Genomic DNA, 18737 nt, shown 5'->3' with positions numbered 1-18737 from the left:
ATACATATTTCTATTCCACTTTTAACTCCACAGGAATTTGGCTTTCTACACTAAAGGAAAAGAGGGAAGAAAGATACTGCCAAGACTTGTTGAAGGTCTGAATGCAGCAGGTGCAGGTAAAGGAGAAATCAAGGATTTTCCCAAGTTTCTGAATTGACAGTCTGGGCAGATGATGGTGACAAGTACTGAGATGATGTCTGAGGACAGTTAGGCTCTGGGGCAGACAGCAGACTCAAGGCTTCAGTTATGGTTGTGTTAAGTTTACATGTGTTAAGACATCCAAGTTGAGATATCAAGTAGGCAGTTTAATATAAAAGCCTGAATATTTAAGGGGTTGACAGAAGGGGCCAGGAAAATAAATTCAGTATCATCAGCAAGCAGATGTTGTTAAAAAAGTCTGGTGAAATGAATAAGAGCACCTAGGAACGTCATGCAGAGGGAAAGACAGCCAGCCCTAAACCCTGAGTCACTCTAACCCCCAGAGGTAGGTAGAGAAGGCAGACAGGAGAGGAACAGCTACAGTGACAGAGGAGCAAAATCAGAATATTACATCCTAAGGAAATGGCATTGTTCAGGAGGAGGATAAAGACAGACTAAGAACTAGCAAGATAAGTATGCATATTAAAATTTCTAAGGCAGCCTCTAAAAGAACTGAAAGTCTATGACTTCTAAAAAAATAGAGGTAATAAATGGAATGTGAAAAAACCACAATCACTCCCAAAAAAAGGAAGGAAGGAAGGAAGAAAAGGTGAGTGAAAAAAAATGAAGGTAAAAAAACAGGAGAAAATGAAAGAAATATTGAAAAAGACAAATAGCAAAGTACAAAATAAGATGAAAGATTTACATCCAAATATATCAGTAACTACAGTAAATGCAAACGAACTAAAGCTTCAGTTAAAAGCTAAAGATCAGACAGGATAAACACATAAAATCAAGTATGTACAGCTTTTGCAAAGACATTTAAAAGAGAAGAATATAGAAAGGTTAATTTAAAAGAAAATATTATTTAAAAATATAGCTGAATCAATATCAGACAACTGGTCTTTAAGACAAAAAAAATCACCCTTAAAGATAAAGAGGTCACTACATAAATATAAAAGATTTGATTAACTATAGAGATAGGATAATTTTACACTTCTGTGCAGCTAATAACATAGCTTCAAAATATATAAAACAAAAATTGACAGAAATACGAAGAGAAATATATAAATGCACCATAAAATTGGGAGATTTGTAACATATCTTTCTCAGTAAATGATCTAGATGATGAAAAAATAGAAAGAATGTGTAATATTTGAAACACATGATTTAAAAAATTAATCTAATGGACACATCTAGAACACTACACCCAACAACTGAAGAATAGTATATACATTCTTTCAAGCATATATGGGACATTTGCAAAAACTGACTACATATTGGACCATAAAGCAAATCTCAACAATTCCAAAGACCAACAACATTTTTGATCCACAATGCAATTAACTAAGACATCAGCAGCATAAAGATAAATAGAAAGAATGATATTTTTGGAAATTAAGAAATATATTGCTCAATAAATCATGACTCAATGAAGGAATCATAATGGAAATTGGAAAAGCTTTGTAGTGCAAAAATATTACATATCAAAACTTAAAGAACTCAGACAAAGTAGCACCTAGAAATAAACATATGGACTTAACTGTTCATATTTGCATAAAAGAAAGGCTGAGAATTAATATACTAAGTATACAACTTCAAAAGTGAGAAAAAGAATTATAGAATGTAAAGGAAGTAGAATGAACATTAAAAAAAGAGCAGAGAGTAGGAAATTAAAATATAGAATAGAGAGGTTGAACAAAGACAAAAGTCCCTTCTTTGAAAAGACCAATAAAATTGACAGATATTTGGTAAGACTAGTGAGAAAAATCAGAGAACACACAAAAAGTGTCAGAGATTAAAAAGTGCTTATAGCTATAGAAGTGAAAGAGATAAAAGATAGCAAAGGGATAATGGAAACACCGTGGATGCCACAATGTTTCAAAACTTGGAATGGACAAGTTTTTAGAAAATTTTAGTTTATCTAAACTGTCGAAAAAAACCTTTTCCTTAAAATCATTGAAGAAAATGAGTCCGTGGTGAACCTTCTTATAAAGAAAATACCTTGATAGTTTTACTATCAAGGTCTATTAAATAAATACACAAGACTATCAAGTCCAATTTTACAAAAACTCTTGCTGACTGAACAGAATGAAACAGCACTTTGCTCATTTTGTGAGACTATACAACCTTGTAATCAAACCTGACAAGGACAGGATGGGGAGAGAAAATTAAAGGCCATGAATATAAATGCAACTTTCCTGAACAAAATGTTAGTCAAATCAGATCCAGTGCTGTGTAAACCAAGTTGTGTTTATCCCCAAATGCAAGGTTATTTAATATTATCAAATTGATCATGAATTTACAGCTTCTGGTAATGGCAGACTAGAAAATTGTGACTAAACCGTCCACTGAAGGTAAGTGAAGAAGTTAGACAAAATACAAAAGAAAAAACCCTTGAAAATGATCGGAGAGCTAACAAGACAGTGCAAGTGCCCGCTGCTCGCTTGGAACCGGCCCGGAGGGAGCAGGACACAAGCAAGAGGCGGAGCTGGGGTTCTGGTGACCTTACAAGCTTGGAGGTTGAGGATCAGAAACTGCTGTGCCCGCCACCAGTGCTCCCAGCTCCGGGCCTCACCTGGGGAGAACAGATAGGAACTTTTCACTCTGTACGTGCCCCAGAAAACCTCCTATCTTGGCCACAGACTGCCAGCAACCTCAGATGTCTGGTGGAAGCAACCAAAATGTTTCCAGACATTGCTGAATGTTTCCTGGGATACAAAAGCACTGCTGATTGAGAATCACTATGCTGTAAGTACATCATTTTTATACATTTCGGTTTATCCTTCCATTTTCTTCCTTGTTAAAAATATCAGGGAATACACCTAGGTATTCGCAATCTTGCTTTTTCTTACACAACAGGTAGCATGTGCTACACACAATCATCTACACCTTGTGCTTTTCACTTAATAATGGCACCTTTGAAAAAATTAATAAAGCATTTTCCCCACATAATTCTTACTGTACTTTTTAGTGTAAGAGTAATGTGAAAGAATAAGTATTTTTAACATTAACTGATTACACATGAATGTGTATCTTAAAATTCTAAACTAGTTTACCTTTTATTTAGCATTTACCTTGCACTCTCATTTGGCTCCTCTGTGGCATTCTTCAGTAAAATACTTATGAGGTAGTGCTAAAAACACAAAATGACGTAAAATAAAAACCTTGTTTAGTAGTTGATTTCCCACATGTTCTGTCCTCATTCTAGGCAGTGAGGGGCCACTGAAGGACTGGGGGAAGGACACAAGGGGCTCAGGGGAGCAGCATGGTGGTCTCAGCCGGGGGCTCGCAGGGCTTGGAGCCTGCCTAGGGAAGAGCTTTTCTGTGTATACGATAAAAACCAAGCAGAGCAAATGACTCTTCGTCATAGGAAAAATCTCGGTTTTCTTTTACTTCAACTGGATTATACATCGTACACTGAATTACACGTTGTACTTGTGTACTATAGATAGATAAATTAATTGATTGATTTGAAAAGCATTTTTCTTTGCCCCAAAGTCAGCTGAGGAGAGACTGTTTAATTTTATTCTCCAAGGATTAATTTAGAACCTCAAATAGTAGTAGTATTTAATCAGGCCAACAATGGGATGGAATGTTTTGCTTATTTCAATTATTTCTTATAAATTCATTTGCTGCACTAATGCAGCATAGTTACACTAATAAAATTATTACAAAGAATGATTCATTACATAATCATGATCCGTAGGCATGATAAACAGATCTAATAAAAAACACCCGAGGAACCTAACCATCGCTCTCCATCTAGTTCATTTAATCCCCCCAAAACCAGCCTTCTAAAAAAACAACTGATACATCTAAACGATATAGCCAAACTTTCAGGGATAAGCAGCTCAATGCATAATAATGGAAGAGAGAACCACACAGCTCGAGCTAGAAGATGCTAACCAGGGCTTCCCTGGTGGCGCAGTGGTTAAGAATCCGCCTGCCAATGCAGGAGGACATGGGTTCGATCCCTGGCCCGGGAAGATCCCACATGCCGCGGAGCAGCTACTGAAGCCTGCACACCTAGAGCCCGTGCTCTGCAACAAGAGAAGCCACTGCAATGAGAAGCCCGCGTACCACAACGAAGATTAGCCCCCGCTCACCTCAACTAGAGGAAGCCCGTGCACAGCAGCGAAGACCCAACACAGTCAAAAATAAAAAATAACTAACTAAATAAATAAATTTATAGAAGATGCTAACCTGAGATTCGGTCATTGCATCACGTACCTTGACATCTTCCGTTCCCCTGGTGACTTCAGTAACTTCGGGCACCGGCTGCCACAGAGGGATCTCGCGGTACGTGTTGGGAAAGCAGACCAGAGACCCGAGAATGGTGAGAGCTTCCAAACGAGGGGCCTGCACATGGCAAAGGGAAATGAGACACACATTTTCCTTCTGGTTATAAACGTTAGATAAGCAACAATGTGTTTTACTTTTTCATGATTTTGAGGCAGCCCTGCTGGGGCAACGGCATCAGGGGTGAAGTTTACTGTTTCCTGTTTTACTTCATTTTTTAAATAGAAAGATTTGAAACTACTAACACCAAAATGTTCAGGTTTTTCAAAGTTGGTCAGTGAGCACACAGCTTCTCGTTACATGACCCCCACAACACAAGACCCACCAGTTCCCATCCAGGCCTGGTCTCACCCGACCCCGCACGGCAGGGGATGCAGCTGACAGCTCCCGCGCACCTGGGAGCCCTTCCATCGCTTGGACACCTTTCTTGGTTCCCGAGGGGACCTGACAGTCTCCTTGCTGGGACCCCTCGCCTCCTCAGGATATAGACTCCAGGGTGCTGAGTGCAATTCTCGGCCCTCTTCCCTCCGAGATCGACACTCAACTCGTCTGGGATGTCCAGACCCGAGGGTTTAAATGCCTCCTACGTGTCGCTGACCCCTCAGCACCTCTCGGTAGCCCTGGCTTCCTTCCTGAGTCCAGATCTGCAGATCCGACTACCTGTTTGCCATCTCCACTCGGGGTCCAGAAGCCATCTCCCCTGACAAGCGCCCCCTCGCCACAGGGTGCTATGGTTCTGTGTGACACCACCCAGCCTCCATCACTGCCCCCTTACCTGCTACCTGTACCTTCCTCTATTTTCCTGTTAAGAAAATCTCTAAATGTAAAAGTAGACAGAATGTTATATCCATGCACCCAATGCCTAGACTCAAGATGTTACCACTCTTGCCTCATTTATCTCCTTTCCGTTTTTTTCATTTCAATATTTAAAATGTTTAAAAGTTTTCCACTTTCAGTTTTAAAGCAAATTCAAGACATTGCGTCATTGCACCTCTGTGTCCTCCAGCATCCCTGCTTTGGGTTTTTCCTTGGTATTCATCACTTCCTGACGACGCATTATGTATTCATTTGATGTTTGCATTCCCCACGAAGACAGGGGGCAGACAGTCTTCGTCACTTCTCTCCCCCGAGGATGCCCAGTAAGCACCACCTGGGGACAAGGTGGTGGCTGTGGTTCTCATTCACGGACGGACAGGGCCCACCCTGCAGGTCTCCGCGTCAGCTTTGCTTCTTCCATGAAGACTTTTCTAACAGATGCCTTCCCTTCCAGCTCTCATCACGCAGAATTAATTGGTCCCACACTGGCACCCCTCTGGGTCCTGGAGGTGCTTCTATTGTGGCTGCTAGAAACTTATGTGCAAATATTAACGCTTAGTTTACCTGTCCGATTCCCGGAGGATGGGTTCCCTGTCACATTTACGCAGGCCAGGTCCTGGCATATAGTACATCCGCAGTCAGTGTTTCTCGCACAGACTTGTTCTTTCGGCCTTCACTAACGGTTCCCTTGACCCACCATATAGTCTTGGTTTGAACCTCGCTGAGGCTGACTTTTTCCCCTGAGTCGTGTGTGACTCTGTAACCACTGGATACAAAACAACAGCTCCTACATAAAATAAAGAGCTGTTACGCAGCTTTATTCAAAGAACGGAGTAAATCTAGACAATTTTTTTGCCTGGGTACTGGGCCTGTGGTGAGCCCCAATTTACACACAGAAGAGTGAGGCCTGTGCGTCTGTTGCCCCAGGATGGATGACTAGTACCCACAATGCTGGAAAGGACCCTGGGCCTGGCTGGGCAGGGCTGCAGGATGGAGAATGGGAAGAGAATTACATGTAATATCCCACGCTGTGTGCACATCAGGATGCATCCACTCTGCCGCTGGTGGACTTTCGGATCGTCTCTAGTTTGGAGCTGTGATAACAATGTTTGCTGAGTACGATCTTCCCCCACCTCCTGGGTACTTGTGCACGCGTTTCACTTTCCCTCATGGCCTCAGCAGGCAGATCTACGTAGCAGGAGTCCTCCAGGCTTGTAATTAACAGAAAATTCTGACTGAGCAGGTGTGTCCCTATCCGAACACCTCTCACTAGTTCTCCTACAATTTTAAACCTCAAGTTTAAACTCAGAGAGTGATTCAAAGTAATTCAGAGTTATTGTTCCTTTATGTAACATAAATCTTACACTCACATTCTCATATTTTCTCTCTCTCTCTTTCTCTTTAAACAAATGTTTTGGAAGGCCACTTTAATAGCTCATCTAGCCGAAAGATAAATTTTCACAGAGAATGACCACCGTGCATGATATTATCACTAGAAAGGGCGCCCGCATTTTCACAGGAAACTCTCAGAGCAAGTAAGGAAAATTGCAATAAAGTATTTTCCTTCCTATATCCTGTTTTTTCAATGTTTTTTCCAAAGTTTTTCAATTTTTTTCCCAAAGTTTTTTCAATGTTGATTTGAATGGTTAAAAGTAAATTAGAAGGTTCCTTGAGAATGATTATCCTACAAAAAGTTTTTCAGAAATAAGTATGAAAAGTTGTCATAGTCTTTACAAGAAAGAAAAACAGATGAACAAATTCAACATTTTCCTTCTTTCTTCCTTCTTTTCACTCATCCATCCCTTTTGCTCCTGTCTCTCTTCCCTCCCCTTTGCTTTTTAATTTACCCCTAGAAGAAAAAGCGCATGAAATACCAGCTATACAAAGCATTCAAAAAACAATTTAATTCAAAACCCAGGGTTGGAGTTTGAATTTGCCCTGCAGTGAAGAAATAAGTAGAATAAGAAAGTAACAACATGTCAAACAGAATTTAGGTAGCTAGATACTCACACTGATTTCAATAGAAGTGCCTGGCAAACAGTAAAGCTAGTTTTATTTACACCATTTAAAGAAGGGAAAGCTGGCTCTGAACAGGTAACAGCTGTACAGAGCACAACTGTGAGAGGCCTTCAAATTGAAATGGGTGAGAGTGTCCTCTCAAAGGCGTTAATACATCGCCCTAATAGTGGAGGTAAAGGTGGAGACTACAAATCAATTCTTTTCGTAGCCCTTAGCGCTCACTTAGTCCACTTGCTTCTCATTACTTAGGACAAGAATTCTGCCAGAGTTTCATGGCATATGAATACAACGATATATATTAATTTTCCGGTTAAAAATTTTAGTGTTCTAACATTTTAAGAAAATATTTTCTATTAGACTTATAACTAAGACTTAATAATAGAAAAAAAACCTTATTGATGATGTACACTTAAAATTCTCTCTTGGGCTTCCCTGGTGGCGCAGTGGTTGAGAGTCCGCCTGCCAATGCAGGGGATATGGGTTCGTGCCCTGGTCCGGGAAGATCCCACATGCCGCGGAGCGGCTGCACCCGTGAGCCATGGCCGCTGAGCCTGCGCGTCCGGAGCCTGTGCTCCACAACAGGAGAGGCCACAACGGTGAGAGGCCCGCGTACCGCAAAAAAAAAAAAAAAAAAAAATCTCTCTTGACCACAGACATTAGTGTCTGTGCCACCATTTACTGAAAAATGCTAGTAAGATTCTAGGAGACCAGTCCTGCCTCTGACTGTGTAAATGTGCTGCACTATTAGTGAGGACATGATTTCTCACACTCTGGCCTTTTGATGAAACGCCTTTCCACTACCAGTGTGTCATCTTATCGTACAATTTCACACGTCAGCTGCCAGGGCATCTACCCGAGAGCCCGGTTTCACGTTGCACTAATGAGTCAACACCTGTTAGGAGTGGAGAAATCTGAACCTTGTTAGCCGCTGTGAAGCTTCCTGGGAGCTGGGATGCTGAGCATTGTCACACTCACCGCCAGCGTGTCTGCACTGAGGACCCTGACGGCGGCCGTGATGAAGTCCCCCACCAGCATGGAGAAGCCGGGCAAACCGAGGGAGAAAAAGCGGGGTGGGCAGTGCCTTACAATGGTATTTAAGATATCCTAGAAGGGGAGAAAAGAAAACACAACTGTAAGTTTCCAAAATTCCAAAGTCATCAGTTCGTCTGTACATATGACTACTGTGAGCTTATCTGAAAGAACACAGACCACGGAACTTTTTCAGTGAAAAGCGTTCCAGGAGATGAGCTAGTCCAGGGGCTATTGTACTCATTTTACACGTAAGAGGATGGAGACCCGACACTGTGAGGTGACTTGTCCAAGACCTGAATTGTGGCATTGGGACTAGACACTCTTCCATCTTCCATGTAGAGGTGGGCTCCTCGGACAAGCTACAGGAGTGCTGAGGTAAATAAATAAATTAAACCTGCAAGCAGCTATCACTTCTTATCTTCTTCAATTTTCAAAAGTCAAAGCACACTGGTCTATTACAAACTCCTGAAGTAGGCAGAGATGGAAACTTGCATTCTTCGGGCAACTCCCGTGTGAAACAATGGGAGTGGGGGTCCCGCTGGGATGGGTCACACGCCAAAGTCAGGTGGTCGGTGGGGCTCCGGGTAGAAGTGGGTGGCAAGGCACGTGTGCCCAGTGCTGCGTGTGGACCATCTGCCCCCAGACACCTGGTGTCCCTGGGTCTGGAAGGGCCTTTCACTGGTGGGTGGCCGGCTGGCCCCTGCCCGCCAGCTCTGTTCTGAGGCGTTGCCTCATTCCAGCCCGTGGCAGACCAGGGCTCTTCTCCTGGACGGCGTTCGTGCCATCCACGGCCAGGCCGCGTCTCTGAAGCCATCTGTGCGAGTGTGTGCAAAGGGGATTAGTAAGAAAACCACAAACTGCTTTTATGCAGTTCTAGGCCAAATGCATTCATCAAATGCACTGAAGTGCTGTAGCTATGGGACTTGTAGTTATATAACCTAGAGTTAGTCGCAAAATACAAGAAGCAAAATACCAAAACAACAACAACGACAAAAAGCCCCCCAAAACCTCTGGTTTGTTTTCTCAAATTTCAGTGTAGCTATTCGAAAATCCTTTAAAATAATCCTGATTTAACTTGATTAAATTCGAGCAAGGGATAGCAGTGTGCTCGATTCTAACACCTTAAGTCCTTTTTCATAAAAATAACCTTATTGAAGAACTTGTATCTTAAAAGAGAACCTTTAGGTGTTCACAAAACATTTTTTCTAAGACTTCTTCCTCACATAGCAGGCTCATTTAGCATCTACAAATCATGCTGCGTGTGTCCTTAAGATGATGGCGCAGTGCTTTATTAGAACTCTTATATGGTAAATTATTTAGCAAGTACTAACTTAAGGTTTTAGCATTGCAGCAGACTTTTTCCTATACCAAAAATAAACAGAGAGACAAACAGATAAATAGACAGATAAAAGGGAGGAAGGAAGGAGGAAAGGAAAGAAAAACCCGAACCACGCTTCCCCCGGGTTAATGTTTAAACCTGCTGTAATCACGTCCTTTGATACATTTCAGTGTCCACATCAACCAAGGCAAACATTCTAGGGGCTGAGCAGATGGACACTGCAGTTTAGAAAGTGTGTGGTCAACTCCCGCTCTGAGCGCAGAACAAAAGATCCACCTTTTTCATAATGAAGCCTCTGATTAATGCCCTGGACTCCTCACCACACACCTGTAATTACTCACAGAGGTACGCTCTGTGCTGGGCCTCGTCTCGGGGTATCAGGCATCAAGGTCTCGGGCAGCAGATGGAAGCACGCTTCTGTTGACATCTGCTGCCACGAAAGGATTCGTGCAAACCTGGCTCGCAAGGTAGTAGAATGCCGTGCGTGGGAAGATTAATAATGCAAACAACCATGATGTTAACTTTGTTAGGTTTGTGTTTATTCCATCTGTTGAGAGGAGGAACCGAGCCTTGAACCGTGTGGGTTTTTAACACCTTTAGCACATACTTAAATCACAGATTTTTCACCACTGGAATTGAGAGGTTTAATTTTAAAAAAGGGTTTTCTGGGATACGTTTACGGGAATTCTGAACTAAATCCTTTAACAAGCTAAAGCCAGAATTTATACATGAAATCCATTTTGCTTCACAAGATTCAGATGCGTCAAGGCAATGAGCTGGAAGTGGGGCATTCCCAGAAATGACTAAGTTGCCACTGATGCTGAAGGAAGCAGAAATGTGTGCAGCAAGAGAAAGTCACAGGCTCCCCACCCCCTGGACCCCGGCCAGTCTCTTGAACGGAACCTGTTTCTACGGGCGAGAAGGTTGGAAAGAGAAGGCAAAATAACAGATGGCTGGCCTAGCCTGCCCGCCACCCACGGAAGGCGGCCCCCAGGAGAAGTGAGGTCGCCAGTTACAGCAGCTCTGGGCTGGGGTTAATATGGGGGTTAAAGAGGGGGCTGTATGGCCAGTCGGCCAAGTTAGGGCCATATGCTTGCTTATTTTGCTTATCCACACTGAAATGGAACAACCCAAAGATGACAATCTTTGTGACAACATTTTGAAATTAGGAATAACTGTGGTGCTCAAAGGAGAGCAGCTGCATCTTCCCAGCAGAGGGGCGTCCACAAAGGGCTGCCGGCACTTCTGGTAGGAGCCTTCCTGTCCACACACTGAGACCATGGCGATAGCCGGAATCCTTGCGAAAATGAAAATCTTGAGACTGAAGCTTTCTCCTGGGTCCCTGGGGTTTCAGGGAGACCGAACAGGATGGTGCTTCCCAAACACAAATTATTCACGTACAACCCTTAGGCTTTTTGTCCTATTCAAGTCCAAAGTGAACATGATTTGTCTGTTTCTCAAAGTAACTCACTTTTTTTTCATGTAAATAAGAGTATTCTGGAAAACTCGTATCCTGTCATAAGTAGAAAATAACCCTTAAATCAGTACAATTATGGTAAACCAAGGCGACTGAGTTTTTGCTAAACATCCCCGTCAGATGGAGGCTCTCCTTGTTAACAGCATGGTTTGCATCCTGGGTGGAGAGAGAAGTTCTGTGCCCGCTCCAGCCACCTGTCCGGGAGTCACAGGGCTGGCAGAGCCAGGGCCATGGCACCCCGGGTTCGACTCAGGGCTATTCAGTGCCCCCTCCTTTGTGATCATGGTGGAAAATGCCTCTGTACTCAAGTCAGACTCTGGCAGAGTGAAAAGAGCCCCAGGCCTGGGGTCAAGACCTCGTGTATGTGACCGTGGACAGGTCACGTCGAGCTTAGAGCTTCTCGTTTCTCTTCCACAGAAGGGACTGATTCCCCCTGGACTTGTGGGTAACGGGAGAGATGTGAACACGCCTTGTAAACTGAAGAGGGTCACACAGAAGTAAACAGACTAAAAATAAAAGGGAAGGACTATGAAGGATTTTTACTTTCTAGAATTTACTTTGTAGAATTCCGTGAACTACTATTTTGCTGATACTCAGAAAGAGCTTTTTAAAACATTTCAAAGGTGGTCCCCAAAGCCTCTTAGATTACATTCTCCCAAAAGTTAAAAAACCCTAAAAACTAATTCTCTCCAATAACATCCTTAGCAAAGTGTTACAGCAATTAGCCATAGTGTATATAATTTATAGGGCAAATAATGAAATAAAAACCGGAAAATGCTCTGTTTTAGATATTCAAGAGTCCATGCTTCTAAGGAGTTCTAGAAGATACCCAATCAAGTGAGTCTGGTAGCAAAAATTAGTTTCTTTTCCACGTTCTAAACAGACTGAAAATAATAAGCAAAACTATAAGCTCAATGAAAAGACGGACTCTAAAATAGGAATTAAGCTTATTCTTGAAAATTGACCAGCATGAAACTCTTTCGCATGCTTTTTGTTCAGAGGAAATAAAATTCAATCCGCAAAATGCTGTAATATGAGGAACGGACCACCAAACTAGTATTTTCCTCTCATTTTTGGTTACAAGTCCACACGCATGCTACACACCGAGTGTGAAAACTGGATTGTAAGATGATAGCTGTGAATTTGCAGCTTATCCAGAGATTCAGGTTTATGAGAAAGTAACTGGCGAGAACATCTGTCTCTTATCACTGATCTTACAAAAAAATCAGGTAATTCAAATAGAGGCATGTTGTTTCCTCCCCTCCAAAGCACAGTTCTATAAACACAAACCACATTCAGCCTAGTAAATGAATCGCTTTAATTGAATGCTATGTACACAGTAACTGGAAAAACCATAAGTGATAAGAAAAACATATGGCGATGGCAACAGAAATTGGTTTATTCATTTTGCATAGTGTTGTTTCTTTAGTTCTCTTATAATTGACCTTTAGAACGATAAATGTGTACAATAATTTTGTTTATTATGGCTCCAAACCTTCCAACAATTACACAAAATGAAACTTTAAAAGGAAGGATTCATTCTGGAAGCATTTCCATTGTTTACATAATTGCACAGCTATAATTCAGTGCTCACGTTGTTATGGAAAATAAAAAAGGGCCATTACGGGCCATTTCAATTCAAAATATTGCACAGTGGTGTCAAAAATGGGGGAAAATGTTCACTTTAAAGCGGTTTAAAATGGATTAACCCTGTAAACAGAAACATTTCAATATAGTATTCTATGAAATACAAATGTTCAAGAAGTAGCCATCCTTCAGACGGAATTAGAAATGTTGCGACTGTACTTTCACACCAATTACATATATATTATTCACTTAATATTTGCTCACGGCCCAGCAGATGATGGTGGTAACACAATAGCTGGCCATCTGTCTCCCTGCTTCCTCAGAGGACTTGCGCCCTCTCCTCGGAGCAAACAGATCCGGTTATTCCACCGAAAGTCACTCAGACCTTCCAGGAGGCCAAACGGAATTGTTCAGAAATAGAACCCCTGTGTGCAAAGTCACTGGACTCCTCCTTTCACTTTGAAGAAAACGAAAATGTTAAACAATTAATGATTTCACTGCTATTTTTCAGAAGATACCTTGTATCTAGAATATTCTACAGGAAGTTCTTTTGTTTGGGAAGATGGGGACTGTTCGGCTCTGGTTATCCCATTAATCTAGTTAACAGAAAGATCCCGTTCATTCCACACCCAAGTGGAATTACTAATTAGCAGAAGATGTGAAGGCAGAGGGATACTTTTAACACTACCCCTGGATATAACTGAAGCTTTCTTTAACAATTAAATAGGCAGACGTGATCCTGCAGGACCTCGAAGACAAATCTGTAAGTATATGTTATCGCCTTATTGGCGAGGCTCAGATACGCTGAGTGACAAAAAAGTCTTAGTTACAGGAAGGACAGATCTGAAGAGCCCTCCAAGTCCAAGGCCTGGTGTTCTCTCTTCTGCTGCTGGGTCTCTGCTCCTTCAGAAGCAGCACAGACCTCCTCTACACAGCATGAGCTGCGACCTGGCCTGTCCAGGCTCTACACTGGTTCAGGGAGGGGTTTTTGTTGATAAAAAGAAAGGCTTTATGATTATAGCCCTTAAGAAAAGCACAACAGATCATGCCACAGGCACTGCCCTTCCAGAAAAGTCACTGGAAATAAAAACATAGCAGGACAAGCGTAAAAATTACTTTCAAGGTCTGGGCCAAGGCATACGTGGTACCTACGATACATTCTCTGTTCAAAAGGCTAAGCGTGGTGTAATCCGTTTGGAGAAAAGGCGGGGATTTTTATACATGCTGGACAAATGTTACTTCTCTGGGTGTAACTTTGTTACCAAGGCCGGAAGAAATACGACAGGACAGAGTAATTGGGTTCTGCAGCTGGAGAAACAAAATCACCTCGCACTTCTCGCCATGAGGAATGCTCTGGAGAAGACATGGCAGCATGCAAAGGAGGGAGTGACAAACACAAAACAAACTTCTGAGGGTTGCAGGAGCTGCTGCTTTGACCTTGTGCATAGGATCAGTGACAGAACAAGTGGGCAGATGGCAGAGAAAATCACTGCAACCCTCAAGCCCTAAAGGAGAGCCTCAAATATTTTTTTATGATTGTTCTACAATTAATCCCTCATCTGTGAAGAAAAACTCAGCTCGCCTTTAAACTGATGAAGACTGACTGACTGCTTCAGGAAAAGGGGGAGACTGATTGGTTAACTGATTTTAAGAAACACTATATGAATTTTATCTGATACTGGAGTTGATATGTTACTGCGTTGTCTTAACTGCTTCTTTTTCTTTCTGTTATTTGTAAAAGCTTTAGATGTAATTTACCTTTAATAAAATTCACGCTTTAAAGTGTACAGCTTGGTAGTTTTTAACGTATTCATAGAATTGTGCGCTGTCACCACGATCTAGGGGAGACAGGCAGGGAGGTGGCAAACCCATCAGGAAATCCTGGCACATTTATGATTCCACAAGACGAGGGACACTGTCACAGGGTCATAGAGAGAAGTGACTTGCCAGCTGCCACCCGCCCCCCGCTGCCCCAGGCCCTGGAGATGCCTCGACCTGCCTCTGTAAGGACTGTCTTAGCCGTGACCCTGATAAGCTTCAAATCTGAAACATGACAGTTTGCACAACAGGCCGGCCTAATGAGGCTGGTGCAGATGCTCCAGAGCAGTGATTAACCCCTCGCGACGAGACTTTAGCAAGTGAGGGCTTCAAGGAGCTGCTGCTGGTAAGTGGCGGGGGCTTGGTGGGGGGGCGGCCTGGAGGCTGCGTCAGACTCGCGTGCACACAGACCACGCGCTCAGCTCGCCGGACATGGACTCCATACTCTGGAAGAGGGTCCACCGCCCCTGACAGCCAAGTCTGCGTAGAAAGGCATCTGTGCGTTCCAAGAATTTACCAGGGGACGGCGGTGGGGTACAGGAGGGGGTCGGAGGATACTAAACTCTGCTTTCTCTGCGGCAACTGGCTGCTCGTTTCAGAAGAGGCCAAACTGAATCGGGTCTCTCCACTGTCTCCTCCGCCCCATCCTCTACAGCTCTGACCATGTTCTGCAGCAGAAGCAGAAGTAGGGAGTCACGGCATCATCAATAACAAGATGGTTAGCAACGTACAGACGGCGCCTAATCACGCGAGTACCTACAGAATCATTAAGGTAGTAATCACCCCATCGAGTGAACCATGCACACGTCTAATTCATGTAGATACCAAAGAGTCGGGCAGCCATACTGTTCCCAGATTCACTGTTCATCCTGTCTCAGGACTACATCAGCTAGAAATATATTCTTCTTAGGATACTGAAAAGAAATTCTTGGAGGAAACCATAGGCTTAACACACTCAGGCACCACCCAAGGCCGTGGCAAAGGCGCAGGGCAGGTATAATCGACATCCCCCCTGATGCCAAGCAGAATAGTTCCTCACCCTCACGCTGGGACCCGCTAGAACCCAACCCACACTCCTGTTATCTTAGGACAAAGTACAGAAATCCAGGAGGGAAAACACATCTCTAATGAATCTGGGTGGCAGTGTGTTTACCTTGTTCCTTTGGGACCATAAAAACTTAGAGAAGATCTAAAAGGTCATCATTCGATCTTTCCATTTCACAGACATGGAGTAGGAGGTCGATCAAGGCCAGAAAGTGCCCAAGGTTTGGACACAAATCCAGGTGCGCTCCTTGTCTTTACTGGAAGAGAAACTGTGAGCCTGTGGTCCATGAGGCACCAGTGGACACCCATAAGCAGCGAGACTCACACGTGGAGCACAGCACCACGTGGAGGGCTCTCCAGTGCAGATTATTCTTTCAACTCATTCACTTTGCCCACGAATCATTGAAAAACGCACATGTATTTTTAAAGCTATACTTTCAAGTGAAATCAACAAATGGCTGCTGTGGCTTAAAAATGTGCTTCTGGAATGTATACAGTAGACATGCAGCCCTGACTGGCACGGAAGTGCAATCACAGGATGGAACCGGCTCACAGAGTACGACCTTCTGAATAAGAAGGAGACTTTGCCAAGCATTCTTCCTAGGAAACTGCTAGAAACGAACTCTGTGCGTGTGTGTGCGTGTGTGCGCGTGTGTGTGCGTGCACAGGCACGGGTGTGGGGAGCGGGTGGTTGGAAATATTCGGTGGAAAGACACCAAGAAATTGCCTAGGGTTGCAACAAGAAATCGAGATTTGTATTTTTCCCTGAAAATGCAGAGAAGCTACAACAGGTGTGGCTTCTGTGTTCATTTACCTGTAGCTTCAACTCTGCTTGCAAGACCCAGGGCTTCTGACGCTGTTAAAGCCCAGCGTCCAGTGCGTCTACCCCCACCCCCCCTCACCTGCTGGAGACGAGATGCCTGGTTCTCAGGCCCGCCTGGTGCTGCTGAGATCTGCTGTCTGTCTCCCAGCCCATGACCAGGAACAAGTTAAAGACGAAAAACTATTTCTGTTGGAGCTTCCATGTCTTCTGGTGTGTTCTCACACCAGAAAATAAAAAAACTTTGGAATGTGATGATTACTCACTCTTTTCATTCTATGATAACACAAAATGCATGTTTCTTTAATTTGCTTCCTTAAAAGTAAAATTATTCCACATGCACATAGGAGCACAAATGAGGCTTTCAACATTTTTGTGTTCTGTTAAAAAAAAAAAAAAAGAGGACAACCCGGTGGTCATTCAATTCCGGGAGCCTACAGACCATCCCGCCAGCGTTGGACAGAGGACAAGAGCTGTCCAAATTGGTACCATTTTCGGTTTCCGCTTGGGCAACAGAAGTACAACTGCTACTCCTTCTGGACATAGAGCTCCCAAGAATAGCTGAGATTTGAGAGAAAAATCACCAGACGAGCCAGCTCCGTCAACCCGATTCTGAAGAAACCTCAGGCCAGAACCACTGACAAAGAAGCAGTATCAGCGACCCTGAGACCCAGCCCGGCTGTCCATCCTGCGACGGAGACCATTTGGCACAAATCCCAGCAGAGCAGAACGGGAGGGAATCAGGCCACCCGGAATAATTAACTGACCTCTAAGGAGTCGACACAGGACTCATCGCTTCAAATTCCAGGAATACCCGATCAACATTTAAAAATTAATGTACGAAGAGAAAGCATTTTGTAAATTCTAAAGCCCCATACATCATGGCTATTATTAAATTACAGCAGCATTTTGAATCGTAATCTCATTAAAATATTAATTTTTGAAGGATTGATTGAAAATTGACTTGAAGTAGACTGGATTAAAAATCTATTCATTAAAAAAAGAGTCTGAAATGAAAGCCAAGTCATTCTGATAATTCCAGACAAAAACAGCTAACAGCAAGTTGACAAATTTCTCGGGTGCACACTGGGCTTGAAGGTACATGGCAGGCGCTGTGAGGGGTCTGAGGCAGAGTAAAGCAGGGCCCCTGCCTCCAGCAATGTCCTCTAAGAGGCAGGGAACAGTGATGTACAGTTGAGAGTGAGGCCAGACCAAGAGCACAGGGATCCTCTGGGGAACAGCCAGTACTCCAGGGGGATCCAGGAGGGGAGGCAAATGGGTGACCCAAAGGCACTGGGTCTTGACAGGAGCACCACACTGCACACACTCAACCCAAGCCTCAAGTAAGAGAAGGGGAAAAAAAAAAAAAGGTAGGTATTTTATTTTAATGTCTTATTACTAAAAGGGTCTCTCGTGTTAATATTTCTCTAGCCCACATATACCTACCAAAGGATATTTTTCCATGGAAGAACAAAAGAAAACTGTTGTTGATTGTCTTCAGAAAACAATGTTCTCTCTGAAATGTGTTCCAGTAAATAGCGTTAATAGCTGAACAATCTGCAATTATTACCCTGCCACTTATTGTTATGTGTTAAAAAGAAATCAACAGACAAAAAGAGATTCCCCACAAGAAGAGCACTTTCTCAAAGAAACAAAACTTGCCGTTTAAAATGCTCTTCTTGATGTTATTTCATCGTATCCAAACCCAACCTTGATGGATCGTAAATCACAGTCATGACTGAAAATCTCTTACATTCAAAAATCACTCCCTTCCAAAGGGGAGTTAAAGCATCCCTCGCCGGAAGTAACCATTTAGTACTTGAAATGGTCGAAACCATCTCTTTCTCGACCTCTGATTTCTTCTCTGCCTAAAGAAAAAATGTGAATTTTCTTAAAAATCTTCGTCAAATTCTAAATGGGAAAAGATGATCTTCTAGGTCAACAAGCGATATTCCAGCCACAGGGAACCCCTTCTGCCATCCAGCACCAGGGCCTCACCGTGCTCACTTTTCCAAGGCCCCTGAGAGAGTCGTAAGGACCCCACTTCACAGGACGAGAACCTCAAGCTAGAAAAGCCCGTGTGGTCACCGACGCAAGGAAACAGGGACCTACACGCAAGGTCAGGGCTCAAGCTCCAAAGTGGACGTCCCTCTCCCCAGGCTGCCCGTGTGGCGGCCAGGCCAGGTGGCCTTGGAAAGACTCCCCAGAGTGTGAGAGGCTTGCAAACCCCAAATGGGCCACCTGCCCGGACTGAACTGGGGCCCTGGACATTTGGAGAAAGCGATCATCTGTGCCTGCGGGCTGACTCTGCGCCACGCAGTCTGCGCTCTGGTCACCTGTTCCCT

The 18737-nt window shown here is 43.4% G+C and overlaps 1 protein-coding gene across 1 annotated transcript in view; it reads right to left on the bottom strand.

Moving 5' to 3' along the window:
* Positions 1-18737, bottom strand: part of RALGAPA2 (Ral GTPase activating protein catalytic subunit alpha 2) — a 281692-nt gene that overhangs the window by 122151 nt on the left and 140804 nt on the right. Inside the window, exons 24-26 of the mRNA XM_060031295.1 lie at positions 8251-8379; positions 4372-4500; positions 3216-3274 (exon numbers count right to left, since the gene is read on the bottom strand). Of these exons, the coding sequence (XP_059887278.1) occupies positions 3216-3274; positions 4372-4500; positions 8251-8379 (317 nt within the window). The remainder of the gene's footprint in view (positions 1-3215; positions 3275-4371; positions 4501-8250; positions 8380-18737) is intronic.

This window comes from Delphinus delphis, chromosome 15, assembly GCF_949987515.2.
Source record: "Delphinus delphis chromosome 15, mDelDel1.2, whole genome shotgun sequence".
Classification (NCBI taxonomy): Eukaryota; Metazoa; Chordata; class Mammalia; order Artiodactyla; family Delphinidae; genus Delphinus; species Delphinus delphis.
This window is presented reverse-complemented; position numbering and strand designations above follow the sequence as displayed.